This window comes from Electrophorus electricus, chromosome 8 (genome assembly GCF_041902795.1).
Source record: "Electrophorus electricus isolate QZ-2024a chromosome 8, ASM4190279v1, whole genome shotgun sequence".
In the NCBI taxonomy this organism is placed as follows: Eukaryota; Metazoa; Chordata; class Actinopteri; order Gymnotiformes; family Gymnotidae; genus Electrophorus; species Electrophorus electricus.
This window is the reverse complement of record NC_137504.1, coordinates 6,083,129-6,098,808: the sequence shown is the minus strand read 5'-3', so window position 1 is coordinate 6,098,808 and position 15,680 is coordinate 6,083,129. Positions and strand designations below refer to the sequence as shown.

Sequence of the window (15,680 nt, the reverse complement as noted above, 5' to 3'; positions counted from 1 at the left end):
ATGGCCAAAGTGAAACACGAGGTCGGCTGTGCTGATCACGCCGAATGCTTTCGGTCAGCATAAGTGCACTCAGACTTCTAAGACTTAAGAGCAATAAAACCTCTTTGAAACTATGGCACTTCAAAGCTTTATCAGTTATGACTGTGGTTAAATAACAAAGATGTGCTCGCGAGTGTAGCAACATCATAATTAGGACACAAAGCAGCGTGGTAAATGTCATTTACCTCTGTAATAGGGTCAAACAATCAAAATCCAATTCCAGCACCCTTGAAGTTATCTAGAAATGTTGGTGTGGAAATTTCAGTTTGGTGCACAAAGCCAATTTTGAGAGATTTTGCATCAAAATCCATTGCTTAACCAGTTCTGAACCAAATAAAAATCAACTGAACTGAACAATTAACTGAGCTAAAACAGTCAACTGAACAGAACAGTTAACTGAACTGAAACAGTTAATTGAAAAGTTAACTGAACCGAACAGTTAACTGAACTGAAACAGTCGACTGAATTGAAACAGTTAACTGAACTGACCTGAAAATGTATATAAACTTCAAGGTCTTTTTGCACCTTGTAACAATATGTAGACCAGTGTCTGAAGCAACACTTTTGTTCTTGCTACTGATATGGGGGATGTGAGAAACAATAAATGCACATTTGTATGCAAATATGTGACAACAAATGATTTATTTGTGATAGGTTATATTTTCACAAAAAGCTTTCTACAGAGGACCTAGGACATTTTTGTCAAAACAAGAATTAATGATTACCACAAATGAATGTCACTGCACAGCATATTAACACATATTAACAAAAAGAAAGAAAAAGCTTTTGAGGCTGTTTTTTGTTCAGGACATATTCCAAATAATAAATAGATCAAAGTAATTTCTAAAATGATTTAAACTGTTGGTCCTTCAACATTTCGACAAAAAAATACAAGCATCATGAAATCCAATAGTAATAATTACAGTAATAATTAATAGTGACTACGAGGTATATGCTACTGAAAGACGTATCTAAAGCCTGTTTTCATTGCACTTTGCCCCTGAGGGTCTCAAGACATCTCTCCATAACATCTGTTTTTGTTGCAAGCCCAGTCTGTATGATATAATACCTCTATTATATTTTCTGAATGATTGATCAATGGTAATATGAAGTAACCTCAGAAATTTCCACACAACCCACGGGAGACTGATGGACTCAAAACTGACACTGTTTGATTTTAGAGTTAAACTAAACGTCTACCCTCCTGCTCCTATCTGTAATGGTTGGCCCTGCTCTCGAGCCAGAGAGGCGGTCAGCTCATATAGGCAGAACTATGCAACAGTGCACAAAGGCTGGCTAACGCCACAGCTCTTAGGGCCATTTAAAGTCCACTTTCAACTGCACACCTGAGGAGAACAGCTCAGTTGTTTTCCTTTGTGCCTTTGGGTTCATTTATCGCTCGGCCCAACATCCTGTCTGGCAGGAGCAAGCCTTGTCGTCCAGCTACACACAGCCCTGGAGACAAATCAACACACACATCTGGGCTGATACCACAGCATAGAGAAGCACAAGAAAAGCTACAATGATAATTTTCGATAATTGTGACCTACATTGTGATTGTACTTAACAGTAATTCAAAGGGGTTACACACTTGAAAACATGTGTCTGAGCTACCTCCAATGACTGATATCAGGAACAGGTGAGACCCAGTTTTCAGGCATACTCAGAATCAGTGCTGCTTATTACTAGGACTGCTTATAAAGGATTGTCATAGAGCTTGTATTCTAAAGGAAGGAACTCAGACTGTGGCCACTGAATAACAGCTAGTTGCACAGGTAAATAATAAAACATGTTAATAAGAATACCCATTTAATTGCATAAACCATTGTGTTTTTGGTTCTTGTTCAAAGTAGAAAGTAAATCAACTGTAGAAAGAAGGTGTATCTGATAGATTTTAATCCAGTTACCCCCTTACACATTACTTAATCCCAGAGAGACAGATGTTTTAGTGACTGTAACACATTCAGTCATTCATATCATTGAATATCTGCTATACTGAATGGCTGAATATCAGTGACTGTCGAATCCACTTGGATCCTCATAAAGTAAACAAGCATTGAGTAAACGGTTAAAACTTAACCAAGCTTTGCAGAGATTTCCATCTTTAGACCAGTACTTCCCTGCCGTGCTAAACAGAACTCCTATGACTTGCTCTTCATAATCAGCACTTTCTTTATTTGGGAGTCTTTTGTTTGTTTTGTCTAGGCACCCAAGATGTTTACTCACATGATTTTTCATAAATTTAGCAATTATACTTGCTACTGTTGAGTTCCCACAACAGCTCTACAAGAAGAACGCAGCATTAACAGTCATATTAATCAAATTTATTGAAGCCCTATTGTTAATAGCAGTTTTTGCTGAGAAAACCACAAAAGAGTGGGAGAACTGGTCAAGTTCTGGTTCCTACTGAGGTAGTTGGACTTTCAGTATGGTTTAGCTTTCACTAGAGAGTCCAGCTGTGAGCAATGCACAAATAATGTACGCCAACTCAGACATGCTTTATGGTTGGAGACTTTATGCACACATGCCCTTTTACAGCTTCCAAGAGTGACTTGCTGCTTTTGATCCACCTCAGGGAAGATCACATTCATTGTCCATTTAAGGAGTGGAAACAGTGTACCATCCGATTTATCTGACAGATGGGTCCTAGCTCAGCTTAATAGATGCCAAGATTTGAAGACTTACCCCACTAGAAGCACACAGAGGTTTATGATGCTTTTTAAAATTATTTTACCTAAAAGTAACACCACCACTACTAATGTATTTAGCCATGGTATGGCTTGTATATTCAATTCTAATATCCAGATCAATGATTGGGTCATGATTGGCTCTGAACAATCAGGTACCAAATAGACTATTAGCATTGCACTGGGTGGTGAACTAAATGGACAAATACATATGGCCACATGGACATGCAAGGATTTAGGGATCTTGAAGATACTCACTTCATACAGTATTTGTATCAGATGTGTCTGCAGGGACAGCTGAAGCTTCGTTTGGGTTCAGTGTATTAAGCCTCTCCACTTCATCCCTTTTTCCATTTTTTCTTTTTTTTCCACAGAGTTTCAGTCTGCTACTGAAAAAGGAAAGTACAGAAATACTCTTCATTATGTTGCTAGTGTACAGTTCAGTTAATAAATCACCTTAACTGTACAAATCACCTTATAACAACTTCATATTAATATCCAGCATATGTTATTAGAGCATAGTCACTGGTTCAATCTCACTGGTTCAATCTGATAAATACACAGTGGTTTCACACCCGCCCTTTTCAGTCTGATTATGAGGCCAGTGTGATACAATTATTTGTACAATATGGGAGTAACATTATAACATGTGTAGAGAGAACATATGGACATTTCCCACAACAGAAGGATCTGGCCACAGTACTAGATTGCCTCATAAATAGCACTTTGTGATCTGATTACATTCCAGTCATTGGTGCCCACACCTTTTTTAACTCACTGGAATGCGAATAAGGAAATGTGCAGAGAATGCTCTTGAAGAAATGTAATCTTACATTTTAGGCATAACAAAGCAGACATACAAAAAAAATAGATCAAGACTGGAAATTATACCACAGAATGGTACTACATATTTTCATGGAAAAAAGTTGTCACTCACTGTACACAGATGCATGTGAAGACAATGACGAGAAGGAGAAAGACCAGTCCAACTATAACACCAGCAATGACTATATGCTTGCGATCTCCCACCAGCCAGCCAAGGTCTAAATATTCACATCTTGAACCAATATATCCACTTTCACATCTGTATAAAAACCAGACATTTCAACACCATGGTAGAGAAGAAGAAGCCAGAATATGATCAGCCCTGTTCTATAGGGTAGGCATGGGAACAGAACAATAATAAATAGGTAGCATGGCATAATGATAGATTATGACATAAATAATTTATTTTGTAAGGAAAAATTACTGAAAACCACAACAGACTTTAGAAGACCACCACTGCACCTAACTACATGCTCAAGAGAGACTTGCTCCTACATTCTGACTCAAATTAAAGCCAGACCTGTTGGCAGGAAAGGGACAGACAGATCAAAGGCTTACCTGCAGGCTGGAGTGTTCTGCTCCTGCACAAACTGGCAGGTCCCATGGATGCAGAAGTGTTCATACTCCTGAGGACACTTGGAAAAGTGGCCACTCTGTCTGTGAATATCCTTCTCATCTATTCAAGACAGAAATAATTAGCATTAGACACACACTGGAGAGCAGAGCTTACTTTTGAATGTGTATGAATGCAAAGTCCAAAGATTTCCATTTCCACTGCTCCAGATTTCTACCCCAGGAGAGATATCAGTAGACTAGAAAGATAATCACAATCTTTGCTACTACTTTTCACACTGAAAAGACAGCTTGGTGTGAAATAACCAGTGGAGTCAAATTAAAGTATTACCTTTCTGTCTTTGTCAAAATGGACTTTGTGTGTGTTTGTTTTGTTTTTTTTTGTTTTTTTGTGTGTGTGTGTGTGTGTGTGTGTGTGTTACTGTACGACGCTAAAGGCTACTGTGGCTAAAGGGCGTGGCAGCAAACCAGCTGCATTTCAGCTGCCTTCTGAAACTCGAAGTCCTGATGCCTTCAGAATGACTTACAAGTTGAATGGAGTAGGATTTGGTTACTACTCCCAAGCATATGTAACATGATATTCTTGTTCAACATCAGGAGATTACCTCACAATATAGATGCTTTGAAGTGTTCTTAACCGAGAATCCTTTGCAAATCTAAAATTTATCTTATTTATCTACAGCATGTCTACAGCATACATAGCATTGTGTAAAGATGTGTGTGAAATGAGCCCATTCTTTTTGCCTGACATCAGGCTTCTTTAAAAGCACTGATCTGAAATATGTGTCTTGTGATGGCTTATAAAACAAAGACATTGAATATTTTTCACCATTATCTTTTAAATTCCTTGTGAATATTTTCTCAGCATGTTCTATGGCAACTGATAGCATGTACACAATAGTTTCATTCACAAGGCTAGAGATATTGTTTTCCTTTAAACTTGCTTTTATTGGTTCATGGCAGATAATTAGAAATGAAATTACAGGGAGGTGCAAGCCCGAATTATTTACCTGCGCAGTCGCTGTTGTTGTCATGGGGACCACAGGACACAGTCTTATTTATTGTGTCCTTTGTGGCATTCCATTGAGCCTGTGAATATTTGCATAGGGCAACAACTACAGGTAGAAAAAAAAACACAGGTGGCAAGATGCACACAAATAAATAAAAATCCATACAAACCCTGAAGCATCTGTTCTCTTAATATGAATAAAGCACAACAGAAATTCCATAATGTACTAAACTATCTATGTGGGGCTTTGACACACATTTATGGCAATTCTTAAACAAAAGCCTTTGTTTTCAGGCCTCTGGATAACAAAAAAAAATATATTTTTAAAGTTACAATTGTTAACATCAACAGCACGTTAAATAGAACAACTTAAATATAACAACTAAACAGCTGATTAAGCTTAAGTATGAAAAAACTGAAAGTTCTCAAAGAAGATTAGCAGCATTCTGACAAACATACTCACGCGCCTAACCACTCCCTCCTAGTGTCATTCATATGCAAAAATAGCAGAGACTTCCTAATGCATACTTGGCAAAATGGGTGCTTTGGAGACATGGAAAGTAATGTTTCTGACTTTTCTCTCGCTAGGAGGCTGAATGATTCTTACCTGTAAATATCCCCAACATTAATTTGTGTGTCTTGTCCATCGGTCATTTGCTACGGCTCCAAATCAATAGTTCATTCTCGAGGTCATCTCTTCATACAGTCGCTACGACATACATGCTACTGCAGTTCCGGCCACTGCGGTCTTCATCGGCGTACATCCAGAATCTTTTCTATGTTTGCACCTATAACTCGTCTTCAAGTGCGTAGTTACATACACATTACACGGCTGACTTGTTTTCCTTAGTTTATTTAGCTTGTCTACGATACAGCATGCCAGGTTCAGGTTGGTTTACCGATTCAAGGGGGCGGTACCGGACGGTTTCTTTCCGCCTACCCGAATATGAGCGGTCACTACTGCGCGAACGATTTATTAATAACCGTAACAACAAGCGCGGTAACCGCAACAACATCAGGGGCAAATGAACTTTAAGTGACACATAAGCAAACAATATAGTAGCTGTCGTACACTGGGTTTCATTGACTGCATCTGGCCTTCTACGAAACTGGCATCAACTAGCCTACTATAAAACGTACAAGCTTAATTAAGTACTACAATTAATCTGTTTATTATTTTATTTTCCCCTGGCCATTGCATACACTTATCACCATAGTCCATTCATGTAATAACCTATAACTGCTCGCAGAATACAGTAACTTTAAAAGTCACAAAAAAAATTATTTATTTGTCTCAAAATAAAAAAAAAAAAAAAAAAAAAAAAAGATTTAATTGTCTTCTGAAACATAATGAATACATTATATGTCCATGATTTTCTAGGCCACCTCTGAAAATTCGCGGCGCTGTAGCCAGAAGGTGCCTCATAATAAAAACAACACCCGGTTCAGAGTGTGTGTTTGTGTTCGTTGGCCAGTCGGCCAGAACGCTTTCCCCCATGAGACTGAGGAGATGTGTGGCTGGCACAACCTCCAAGAGTGTGCAACCCTGGTACAAACCAGGCATTATCGAGGGCCACGGCAAACAACGAGCCCTTCAGCCTGTGCCATCCCAAAGTTAGCACTGACCACTGTACCAGGTGAAAACATCCACTCAGACTATAGTATCACGTTAATGGATGGAAGTAAAGATTCCTGATTATTAACAAGAGTACCAATAAATTCATTTTGATAATGTAAATTCGCCATTAATGCAATTTAGCCGTGCTCTTTGAGATTAAATCTCAGTGTAAATGTATTTCTCAAAAATCCTTATTGAGGACCGGATAATGTCCAAAATGTAAAGATATTATGAACAGGAACTGTGCGCTGGAATTTATTACTCATTTGTTTGGTATAAATTAATCAGTATATAACACAATAACAACTCATTGGTGGTAACGGTAGTTCAGGTCCTTGACTTGTAATCGAAAGGTTGCTAGTTCAAGCCACACCGCTGCCAAGTTTCCACTTTTGGGCCCCTGAGCTAGGCCCTTAACCCTCAGTTGTACTTGGTCATAATTGGAAGTCGCTTTGGATAAAAAGTGTCAGCTAAATACCATAAATGTAAATAATTTAGATGAATAGTATGTGACATTGTCCATATATTTACAATAGTCAAACAATTAGGTGATATTCTTCCCAGTATTAAATAATTGTATGTGTTTGCAAATTAACCTTGAACACAAAGAACACTCTTGCATCATAATCATTCAAAATTACTTGAAATGAAAGACAACTTTTAGTCTTAATGGAGAGTATACAGTATGGGAATATTGCCATCTAGTGGACAAGCCACTAGGTTATGGAAACCCAATTATTTAAAGAAGCAATATGTAAATTTTACCACCAAAAATTAACAAACATTATCTATGAAAGTGATTATTATTTTAAAAATTTTAATATAAAATGTAGCTCACACAAGATGAAGAATCAAATTGCTTTGCAGTCCTCAAATGAACAAGTTTATGCCCCATAGAGCCGGTGCCCCCTCATGGAGGTGACCATGTTTGAAACAGATTTAGTATAGAATCTACAAAATATCCAAGCCACTGTGTATCAGTATCATGTCTGTTTCATAACGTGAAGAATCATCATTGAAATAATTCTGAATGAAAAAAAATGTATTGCTCCTTTAATCAATTTATTTAATTAATTAAGTGACGTGCGAAAAGGAGACACAATTTAATTCTAAATATAGTACTTTTAATTTTTAACATTTCTATTAGTTCCTAGTGTATTCAGATCTTATTTTGACCCTCTCCATTTGTAATTTGATCTATTTTAATCAATTATGTTTAATTTTATTTTCTATTTAATTCGATACTTTTGTTTATGTATATAACCTCTTTCTTTTTCTTTGTGCAATAATGGATCTTGGGATGTAATAAGCTATGTAATTTTATTCTGTTATGTGAAACCCTTTGAATTGCCACTGAATATGAAAAGTGCTGTGTAAATAAAGTTGCCTTGGTTTCACTGCTTTGATTGTAATTTTTATTGAATATATAATTTTTAACACATTATTTGAACATTGATCATGGATATCATTATGCCATAGTTTCTAAAATGTCACAGAGAAAGAATTTCCTAAAACTCACAGATCTCTATGTATTCCTGACAGTTGTCTACTTCAAATGATGTCTTATAATTATCTTACTAAAATAGCAAATCTCTCGAGTCTGATTCACATTTTGGAGGCTAATTTTAGACAGCATTAATGTTCTCACCATGCTCTGGAATTATCTGGTCTGCTGAAATTAGCAAAACATATGGCCCCTCTACATACAGAACAGTTCAATCAACACAGGAAAATCTGCAGCGTTAAACAACCGTGTTAAAAATTGACCTTACATATTGCATGTATTCAAACAAATCAAAACATATGGTTTAGCAATTCTTATGTTTATGTTGTTGGAATTGCTAAAAAAATACCTTGCATTAAATTCACTGCCACATTAACTACAGTTCAACTTATTACTACTAAATATTTTTAAATAAACCAAGTCTTTAAAATATAGCCACTTACATATAAAATATCTTTCATAAATTTGAACCATTTAGAAAAAATTGTGGTTTTCATTTGAACTGCCATTTTCCTGTTTAGGTATTAAGTACAAAGCAAACACTTTTATAAAGGTTCAAATTAACAGTACTAATTTGGCTTCTGGACTTCTGGGGCCTAGCCTGACAACTTGCCCATGTTTGGTGTACTTTGACCTGCCTGATGGTCCCTGCTGGAGTAGAGTCGTCCCTGCTGGGCAGTGTATGATGCCATTCATCCTCTCCGTGCCTCTCCCTTTCACTGACAGCTGTAGTATTTAAGTGGTTCCACTCCCATTAGTTACACATTTGAACATTAGCCTCAGCATTTGTGGAAGATGGTATGTTTTTATGAAGACTTTGTAGGTTTTAAAGAGGTTATCTTAAGCTAGAAATAGTTTAATTATATCCATTATCGAGGACTGACTGATATAGTGTTACAGCCTTGTCTACATAATATGAGTTTTATAGATAATTGGACATTTTGAAGTAACAGATTACTAACAGATATAACTAACAGTAACAGATTACACCTTTCAGGCCAGCAGGAAGACCAAGAAGAAAGAGGGAGGTGCCAAGCGTGCCCAGAGGGCTTCCTCTAATGTCTTCTCCATGTTTGAGCAGACTCAAATCCAGGAATTCAAGGAGGTAAGAATTTTATTTTATCAAAATGACACAAAACAAGTATGAGAATCCAACCAAACTATCTACTTGTCAAATCTCTTTTTTAATACAGGCTTTTACACTTATTGATCAAAATAGGGACGGTTTCATTGACAAGGAAGATCTTAAAGACACATATGCATCTCTTGGTTAGTATACCTTTTAGTACCTTATCCGTGATTTCTATACATAAACCCTTGTATCATAGATTGCATATTGTATGTAAATGAGAACCAGTGAAATATGACCGCTTACTCACAGGTAAACTGAATGTCAAAGACAGTGAACTGGAAGACATGCTTAAAGAAGCCACTGGTCCAGTCAATTTCACTATGTTCCTTAATCTATTTGGAGAAAAACTGCATGGTAAGCTATAAATTGAGTATGGATGGCAACTAGGTCAAAGTTGCAATTAATCTGTTGCAAATAATAATAATTTTGGTTTTGTTTGTATTATTTATGCATGTATCTACGAGCATACCTTTCCTGCCACAGTACTTCACAGAACATATCACATGGGTTATGAATGTCTCTGAATATAGGCACTGATCCTGAAGATACCCTGCTTAATGCCTTCAAGATGTTTGATCCTGATGCAAAAGGCTTTGTACATAAAGATGAGTAAGTGTTAATGGCTGAGTTCTCAACATAAACTTGCTCAAGAAGTCACAATTTAGCATCTTTTCTTGAGACGTGAAACTGAAATTTCATCAATGGCATTTTATAAATTCCAGAATACAACACATCCTAATGACACAAGCAAACAAGTTTAGTGCAGAAGAGGTGAGAAACTTAAAAATACAGACATTTAAATGTGCTTTAGTGCCATCTTCACAAACACATCTTAATTGTTTTAATCAAAGGTACGTCAGATGTTTCAGTCCTCAAACATCGACTCAGCAGGAAACCTGGACTACAAATCGCTCTGTTACATAATCACACATGGAGAGGAAAAGGAGGAGTGAGGACCGTGAGCAGAGATCAGCACATCACTGTTAATACTGCCGACTCATGCTGTCATCATCTAATAAAAATCAGTAGTGTGCCACTTTTTTCCACTTTATTCCTTAAAATGAGAGAAATGCCTGAGATTCTTCTGCTGAGCTTCCCAAAAAAAGAGGTTTCATGGATAGAAGAAACCATTGTAAGTATATATGAAAATGAAAGGACTGGCCAATATTGTTACTGGAATCATGAAAATCTGAAAAATAAGTATACAAATGACAAATATCAGACACTGAATGTTGCTGTTCACGGACTTCAGGAACACATGTTACAGAAAACCAATTATAATTTTATTGTGTAGAGATCATATTCAGTATAACAAATATAAACAGTATAACAAACAAATACTGAAATTCAAATTCATCTGTCAAATTGTATAATAAAATATAAAATAATAATAAATGTAATTTTAATTCTGTTAAGGTAATAACTAATCCAGTGTTTATCTCATTAACAAAACATTTACATTCTTTCTTAAATTGCACTGTGATAAGCTTTTTTAAAGTCTTTCAGAAGAAAATAAATAAATAAAACAATCACATAGTTGAAGGTTAAGGTTATTTGGCAAAAATATACATCAAGTTTGAAACTTTCAAGCTCTTTAACCAATTTTCCTCAGACGTGAAAGCCAGACCAGCTACAAATTTCTGATAAGGTCATATTCCCAGATGCTGTCAGCAAACAGCAGCATGGGCTTGTTGCAGAATGTAGAAGGCAAAAGACAGTCCAGGCAGCTTGAGAGGTTCCCCGAGAGGCACCTCTGCTCCACTAAGAGGAGGGAGTGTTCGCTCATCAACCATCTTGAGAAGCGCTCCATTCAGCTTGATAGCCCTGGAGATTAAAAAGAATTCACCTCAAATCATATCAACTTCAATCAAGACCAACCAGACCTAGTGCAAGAATACTAATATGGGGAAAAAATGAGTGTAGTCAACTGTACCTGGAATACAGCCCCTTTTCCCCTGGCTCTGCTGACTGGAGCACAAAAGCCTTAATGCTGCTGTTGGAAATGCGGGCTGGCAAACTGATGTTGATTTGATGTTTGCTTAGGTTTAGGGTGAACAAGGTAACTGCTCCTTGTCTATAACTTGAACTAAGAAGAAATGTTTCACAATAATTTCCTTCTTTTTCATTTTTGAAACAAGTGGTTGTTCATTCATTCTCAGGAGAACCTAGCACATGTTTAAATTCAGTACCTGTTTCTGTTAGTGCAGTGAAGGTATACCCGTAACAGCCGTTTTGGCACCGAATTCGAGAGAACTCCTGCTTTCAGAACTTCAGGTCCTACAAGTCTCTTATACAGCACTGACAGCCAGTAATCCTGCCATGAAGTCTCAGGGTAAGTGGGCTGATATGATTATAGCAAGATAACCACTGGATTTTACTGTGAGAAACACTTTGAACACTACTATATACAGCCAGCCATAGCTAATATGGATACTGGGATGAGGGCAGGAAGAAAACTGCCTAATATACAAACTTAATCAGGAGTATTAGATCTTAATCTAAACAATCAGGAGGATTCATATTTTGTAGATTCTCTATATAGAATATACACACAAAGGACATGGCATTCATTTTTGACTAATGCATAAAACATACCGGAAGTGGATCGAGATTATCATCTACTAGATGGTATGTACCAGAACCAATTAACACCTGTCTCATGACAACATCCAAACCCATCTTAGCAGCAAGTCCAAGTTTATCCAGCCACCTTCGGCAAACAAAATAGTTTCGGAAAATATTTTTCATGTCAGTTGCTGTGTTGAACTACAACCTTAATTTAAAAGAAAAGATTATAACTGATAAGATGTTGAGTAATGTTAGAATAAGTACAGAAAGTCATTTAGAACATTTACTCACATAAATCCAGCAACAAAAGTGTCTGAGAGGCCCATTGCACCCCCACCATATGCTGAGCTCGTCTCTCCAAGCCAGACTTTCTTCATAGGAGACACAGAAAGCACAGTCTGCACAAAAATGAATACAGCAGTAAATAACATAACATCTGTTACCATTAAGCATGCTGTTATGTTTGAATTATATTGATATTAGCACATCTGCACTGCACTGTGATAAGAAAATACAGTGGAGTCTAGAAGCAACTGAACAGTGACAATGTTGGTTGTGAGTCTGTAATCCATCATACTTAAATTTAATGTGAAACTGTGCCGGTGGGGTATACAATATCATCATTAATTTAAAAGGGGTATTCACATCTATATCCATATAAGAATGTTAATGTCTTTTTACATGGTCAGTCTTTGAGGAGACAGAAGAAACTGGGCAAATGCCTGAGTTGTTTCTTGGCCAGCTGTGTCATTGTATTATTCATGCACAAGTGTTCATGTACAATACAGCTAAAGGGTGTAGACTCAATTATAGATGTTACACTGTCCAATTACTTACAGACCACAACTGCAAAATCCATTAAAGCCATGACAGTGTTCTAATCAACTACAAGACATAAAACATACTAAAAATTATACAATTACCTCAAGGACCTCATTAGTTTTGACAGCCAGTGTATCAAGGACTTGAGGATCTAGGAAATCTTCCAAAGATGCATCTCTACCATTGACATAATAGCTAGTATTCAAGGAAAAATAAACAAATATGGTATATAAGGTAAAATATCAGGCAAAGGCTTATTTATAGAGAAACCTACTAGGTGTTGCATTTATATAATTATAGAACCGTTGAAGAGCACAGACTAGACATTCCATGTATAATCATGTACAAGAACAAGACCAGGCATTCTGCTTGCTCATTCAGGAGGCATATGATTTGTAGTGCACATACTGGTGCCAGGTTGTTGCATCAATGGCATCAGCTGCAGTCTCTAAAAACCTATAAAAAACATACCACTGACTTAATTTTACAAGTGATTATCAGGTCTTCATTCTAACAACAATCTGGGACTTTGAGATTTTAAATTAAAAAAAAAATTCTAAAACAAAACCATCAATATCTGCTTTGACCAATTTATTAGCCTCTTACTCTGTGAGTATATCTTTGTGGTGTTCTCGTGGCTGACCAACATCTGGTCCATAGAGCCCTGATGAGTGGTAGAGTTTAGACTCCTGTAGGATGTTTCGAAGATGCAGGAAATCCTGTCCCAGCTGGTGGCCATCTATTCTGATTCCTGCCTTCTTCTCATAGCTATTGGGCTCTGGGGAAACATTAAGTTGTAGAGCAATATCAGGCTCCAATATTAACAGAAAAAAAAAAAAAAATCACTCATGGCCAACACCACAAAGAGTTACCTATTTAAAAATTTTTTTATTAAACAACTGATTGAAACATATCTATTGATTGCAGAACTCTTCAAAGATAGAAGTCAGAGGAAAAAAACAAACATCCAAAGTCAGACCATTGCCTAGCTCCCAGGACATGACGTAGTGTCTGGATTCACAGTAGCTCGTTAGCACCTCAGCATTCTGGCTGTCCCAGGTGTTTCCAGGCGTTCGGAGTAGTGCGTTCAAACCAAAGATCAGGTCCAGTCCAGAGCAGTTTGCAAAGGAGTAGAGCAGGTCAACAGCATATTCTGTAAGACCATGAAAATATAGCAATTTGCATGTTAACATGACCACATTCAACACAATAGGCCCTATAAAATGGAGGAAAACTGGATGTAGTGGGCTACATCGGTTACACTAGAAAAGTACACATTTGTATGTACTCAGTCGTGACAGAATTAACTTGCTTACCAGAGAACTTTACTTTTTTATATTTTCTCTGCAGTTCTTCCTGATGCAAGAGTGATGTTTGTAGTGTCCATTCTTGCTTCAGTTTATCTTCTAACAATGGAGGCAGCTCAAATCTGTCACATGAATACCCTATGAAAAGTAAAAGCAGTTTTTCCCAACACGTTTGTAAGTATCGTAAAAAAAAAAAAAAAAAAAAAATGCAGACTACGATTATGCCCTTATAGATTATGATCAGAGTTAGCTACTCAAGTCAAGAATAACTAAATACATTGCAATTTTTCCCTGTATGTGGTCAATAGAATAGTTTTGCAGATGGGGAGTTTGTGAATATTGTCTTATTACAGCCAAACTGGAATCATGCTGTAATTGTCATCTTATCATATGACCATAAACAAGCATTCTAACATTTCATCCTACAAATCTAGCGGTCCAACATACATGTGCACAACCTCATAACCATTGCATTACTAAGCACTCACACAATGTCTTTCCCGCAGTAACAATGATCACACCAAATACCCAATATATTCAACACTGACCACACCAAATACCCACCAATATAGCCAACACAACATTATAAAGAAACTGATAATCGTACAGTACATCTGTTTAAAATAGTCTGGCACAAAAAAAAAAAGTTTAATTTTTACTTTCTGTTTTATGCTAATTGTCCTTCCTTTTATACTAACACTGGGAGTATTGATCTGCCTATAGTTTTTTGTTCATTTGTTAAAAGGGCATTTTCTGTCACACTGTGCCACCTGTAGGATTATTTCCTTTGGCAGAACTTTCCAATAACGTCACGACAGAAAATCCGGAAAAGTAGCGCAAAAACACCCGGGGTATTATATTCCCACAAGGTAACACAAATCGATAAACAGTATACATATGCTCCTCGGTTGAACATATGGACAAAGTAGGACAAACGCACCACAGCTCTGACGTCGACGACAAAAAAAAGTATACCTTGATAATGAACAGACTTTCTGCTATTGCTCTTTGATGACAAATATTCACTCTGCGGGTTGAATTTCATGAAATCTTGTTTAGTTCCGCCGAATCGTAAAAACGCTGGAGTCAAGGCTTTTGCAAGAGCTCTTAGTTTTGGTGACCTGTTATTTCAGGAATAGCACATAAAGAGAACTTTATTATATTAAAGAAGTCATCAAAACATGCTGAATATATAATATTGAGTTTACTTCGTAACCTGTGACGCCGAAGCAGCAAAATACTGTCAGGATAAGTAACACTCACCCAAGAAGGTACATAAACCTCTCTTCAGCCACTAAACTCGCATCTATAGTCACTGAGAGGAATCTTTCATTCACTCTTTTGTGCACACTGTGAACATTCATATCAAGGCTTACAGATTCAAAATCTTCTGCAAGAAACAACGCTAGGACCGTCTTGGCATAAAGTGCGAGAAAAAGTAGAGTACTAAATAGGGCTAACGGAGCCAATGCCCCCGAGGACTTCATGGCTCCAGGTTGTCCCATCTTATCGTTGTAAGCCCTAGACTACATCCGTACTGTTTTGCCTGTTACTAAATATGGCGAGGAAAAAGGTTTTGACTTAAATAGTCGAAAG

At 37.0% G+C, this 15,680-nt stretch overlaps 3 protein-coding genes across 6 annotated transcripts; 1 reads left to right on the top strand and 2 right to left on the bottom strand.

Moving 5' to 3' along the window:
• Nucleotides 1-662: 662 nt before the first annotated feature.
• On the bottom strand, nucleotides 663-6,066 carry btc (betacellulin, epidermal growth factor family member). 2 transcript variants are annotated; one of them, XM_026999365.3, is made up of 6 exons: nucleotides 5,741-6,066; nucleotides 5,135-5,239; nucleotides 4,110-4,227; nucleotides 3,664-3,810; nucleotides 2,985-3,112; nucleotides 663-1,494 (listed from the first exon to the last, which is right to left on the bottom strand). In XM_026999365.3, the coding sequence occupies exons 1-5, from the start codon at nucleotides 5,778-5,780 to the stop codon at nucleotides 2,986-2,988; spliced, it is 537 nt and encodes a 178-aa protein (XP_026855166.1). In that variant the 5' UTR covers nucleotides 5,781-6,066; the 3' UTR covers nucleotides 663-1,494; nucleotide 2,985. The 2 variants fall into 2 exon arrangements, with proteins under 2 accessions (XP_026855166.1, XP_026855165.1); XM_026999364.3 differs by having other exon boundaries at nucleotides 2,985-3,115; nucleotides 5,741-6,064.
• A 3,191-nt stretch (nucleotides 6,067-9,257) lies between these two features.
• On the top strand, nucleotides 9,258-10,622 carry LOC113570755 (myosin light chain 5-like). Its single transcript, XM_026999366.3, has 6 exons — nucleotides 9,258-9,360; nucleotides 9,449-9,524; nucleotides 9,637-9,741; nucleotides 9,918-9,996; nucleotides 10,110-10,158; nucleotides 10,239-10,622. The coding sequence occupies exons 1-6, from the start codon at nucleotides 9,325-9,327 to the stop codon at nucleotides 10,338-10,340; spliced, it is 447 nt and encodes a 148-aa protein (XP_026855167.1). The 5' UTR covers nucleotides 9,258-9,324; the 3' UTR covers nucleotides 10,341-10,622.
• Nucleotides 10,623-10,648: 26 nt separating this feature from the next.
• Nucleotides 10,649-15,680, bottom strand: hpse (heparanase). 3 transcript variants are annotated; one of them, XM_081718799.1, is made up of 12 exons: nucleotides 15,348-15,680; nucleotides 15,060-15,205; nucleotides 14,094-14,222; nucleotides 13,757-13,930; nucleotides 13,384-13,555; nucleotides 13,186-13,233; nucleotides 12,879-12,972; nucleotides 12,247-12,353; nucleotides 11,983-12,097; nucleotides 11,577-11,728; nucleotides 11,321-11,473; nucleotides 10,649-11,211 (listed from the first exon to the last, which is right to left on the bottom strand). In XM_081718799.1, exons 1-12 carry the CDS (start codon nucleotides 15,587-15,589, stop codon nucleotides 11,055-11,057), a joined length of 1,689 nt encoding a protein of 562 aa, XP_081574925.1. In that variant the 5' UTR covers nucleotides 15,590-15,680; the 3' UTR covers nucleotides 10,649-11,054. The 3 variants fall into 3 exon arrangements, with proteins under 3 accessions (XP_081574925.1, XP_026855164.2, XP_081574926.1); XM_026999363.3 differs by having other exon boundaries at nucleotides 11,577-11,701; XM_081718800.1 differs by lacking the exons at nucleotides 11,577-11,728; nucleotides 11,983-12,097.

Excerpts from the sequence above, each read along its gene's own strand:
- btc (XM_026999364.3), bottom strand. The coding sequence starts at position 5,780 with ATGGACAAGACACACAAATTAATGTTGGGGATATTTACAG. Across the intron at positions 5,240-5,740 it reads AATGTTGGGGATATTTACAG|TTGTTGCCCTATGCAAATAT; the intron begins GTAAGAATCATT and ends TTCTACCTGTAG. Across the intron at positions 3,811-4,109 it reads CAGAACACTCCAGCCTGCAG|ATGTGAAAGTGGATATATTG; the intron begins GTAAGCCTTTGA and ends GTTTTTATACAG.
- hpse (XM_081718799.1), bottom strand. The coding sequence starts at position 15,589 with ATGGGACAACCTGGAGCCATGAAGTCCTCGGGGGCATTGGCTCCGTTA. Across the intron at positions 14,223-15,059 it reads AAAGTCTGTTCATTATCAAG|GGTATTCATGTGACAGATTT; the intron begins GTATACTTTTTT and ends TACTTTTCATAG. Across the intron at positions 12,973-13,185 it reads GATGCAACAACCTGGCACCA|CTATTATGTCAATGGTAGAG; the intron begins GTATGTGCACTA and ends CTTGAATACTAG.
- LOC113570755 (XM_026999366.3), top strand. The coding sequence starts at position 9,325 with ATGTTTGAGCAGACTCAAATCCAGGAATTCAAGGAG. Across the intron at positions 9,525-9,636 it reads AGACACATATGCATCTCTTG|GTAAACTGAATGTCAAAGAC; the intron begins GTTAGTATACCT and ends GCTTACTCACAG. Across the intron at positions 9,997-10,109 it reads GGCTTTGTACATAAAGATGA|AATACAACACATCCTAATGA; the intron begins GTAAGTGTTAAT and ends TATAAATTCCAG.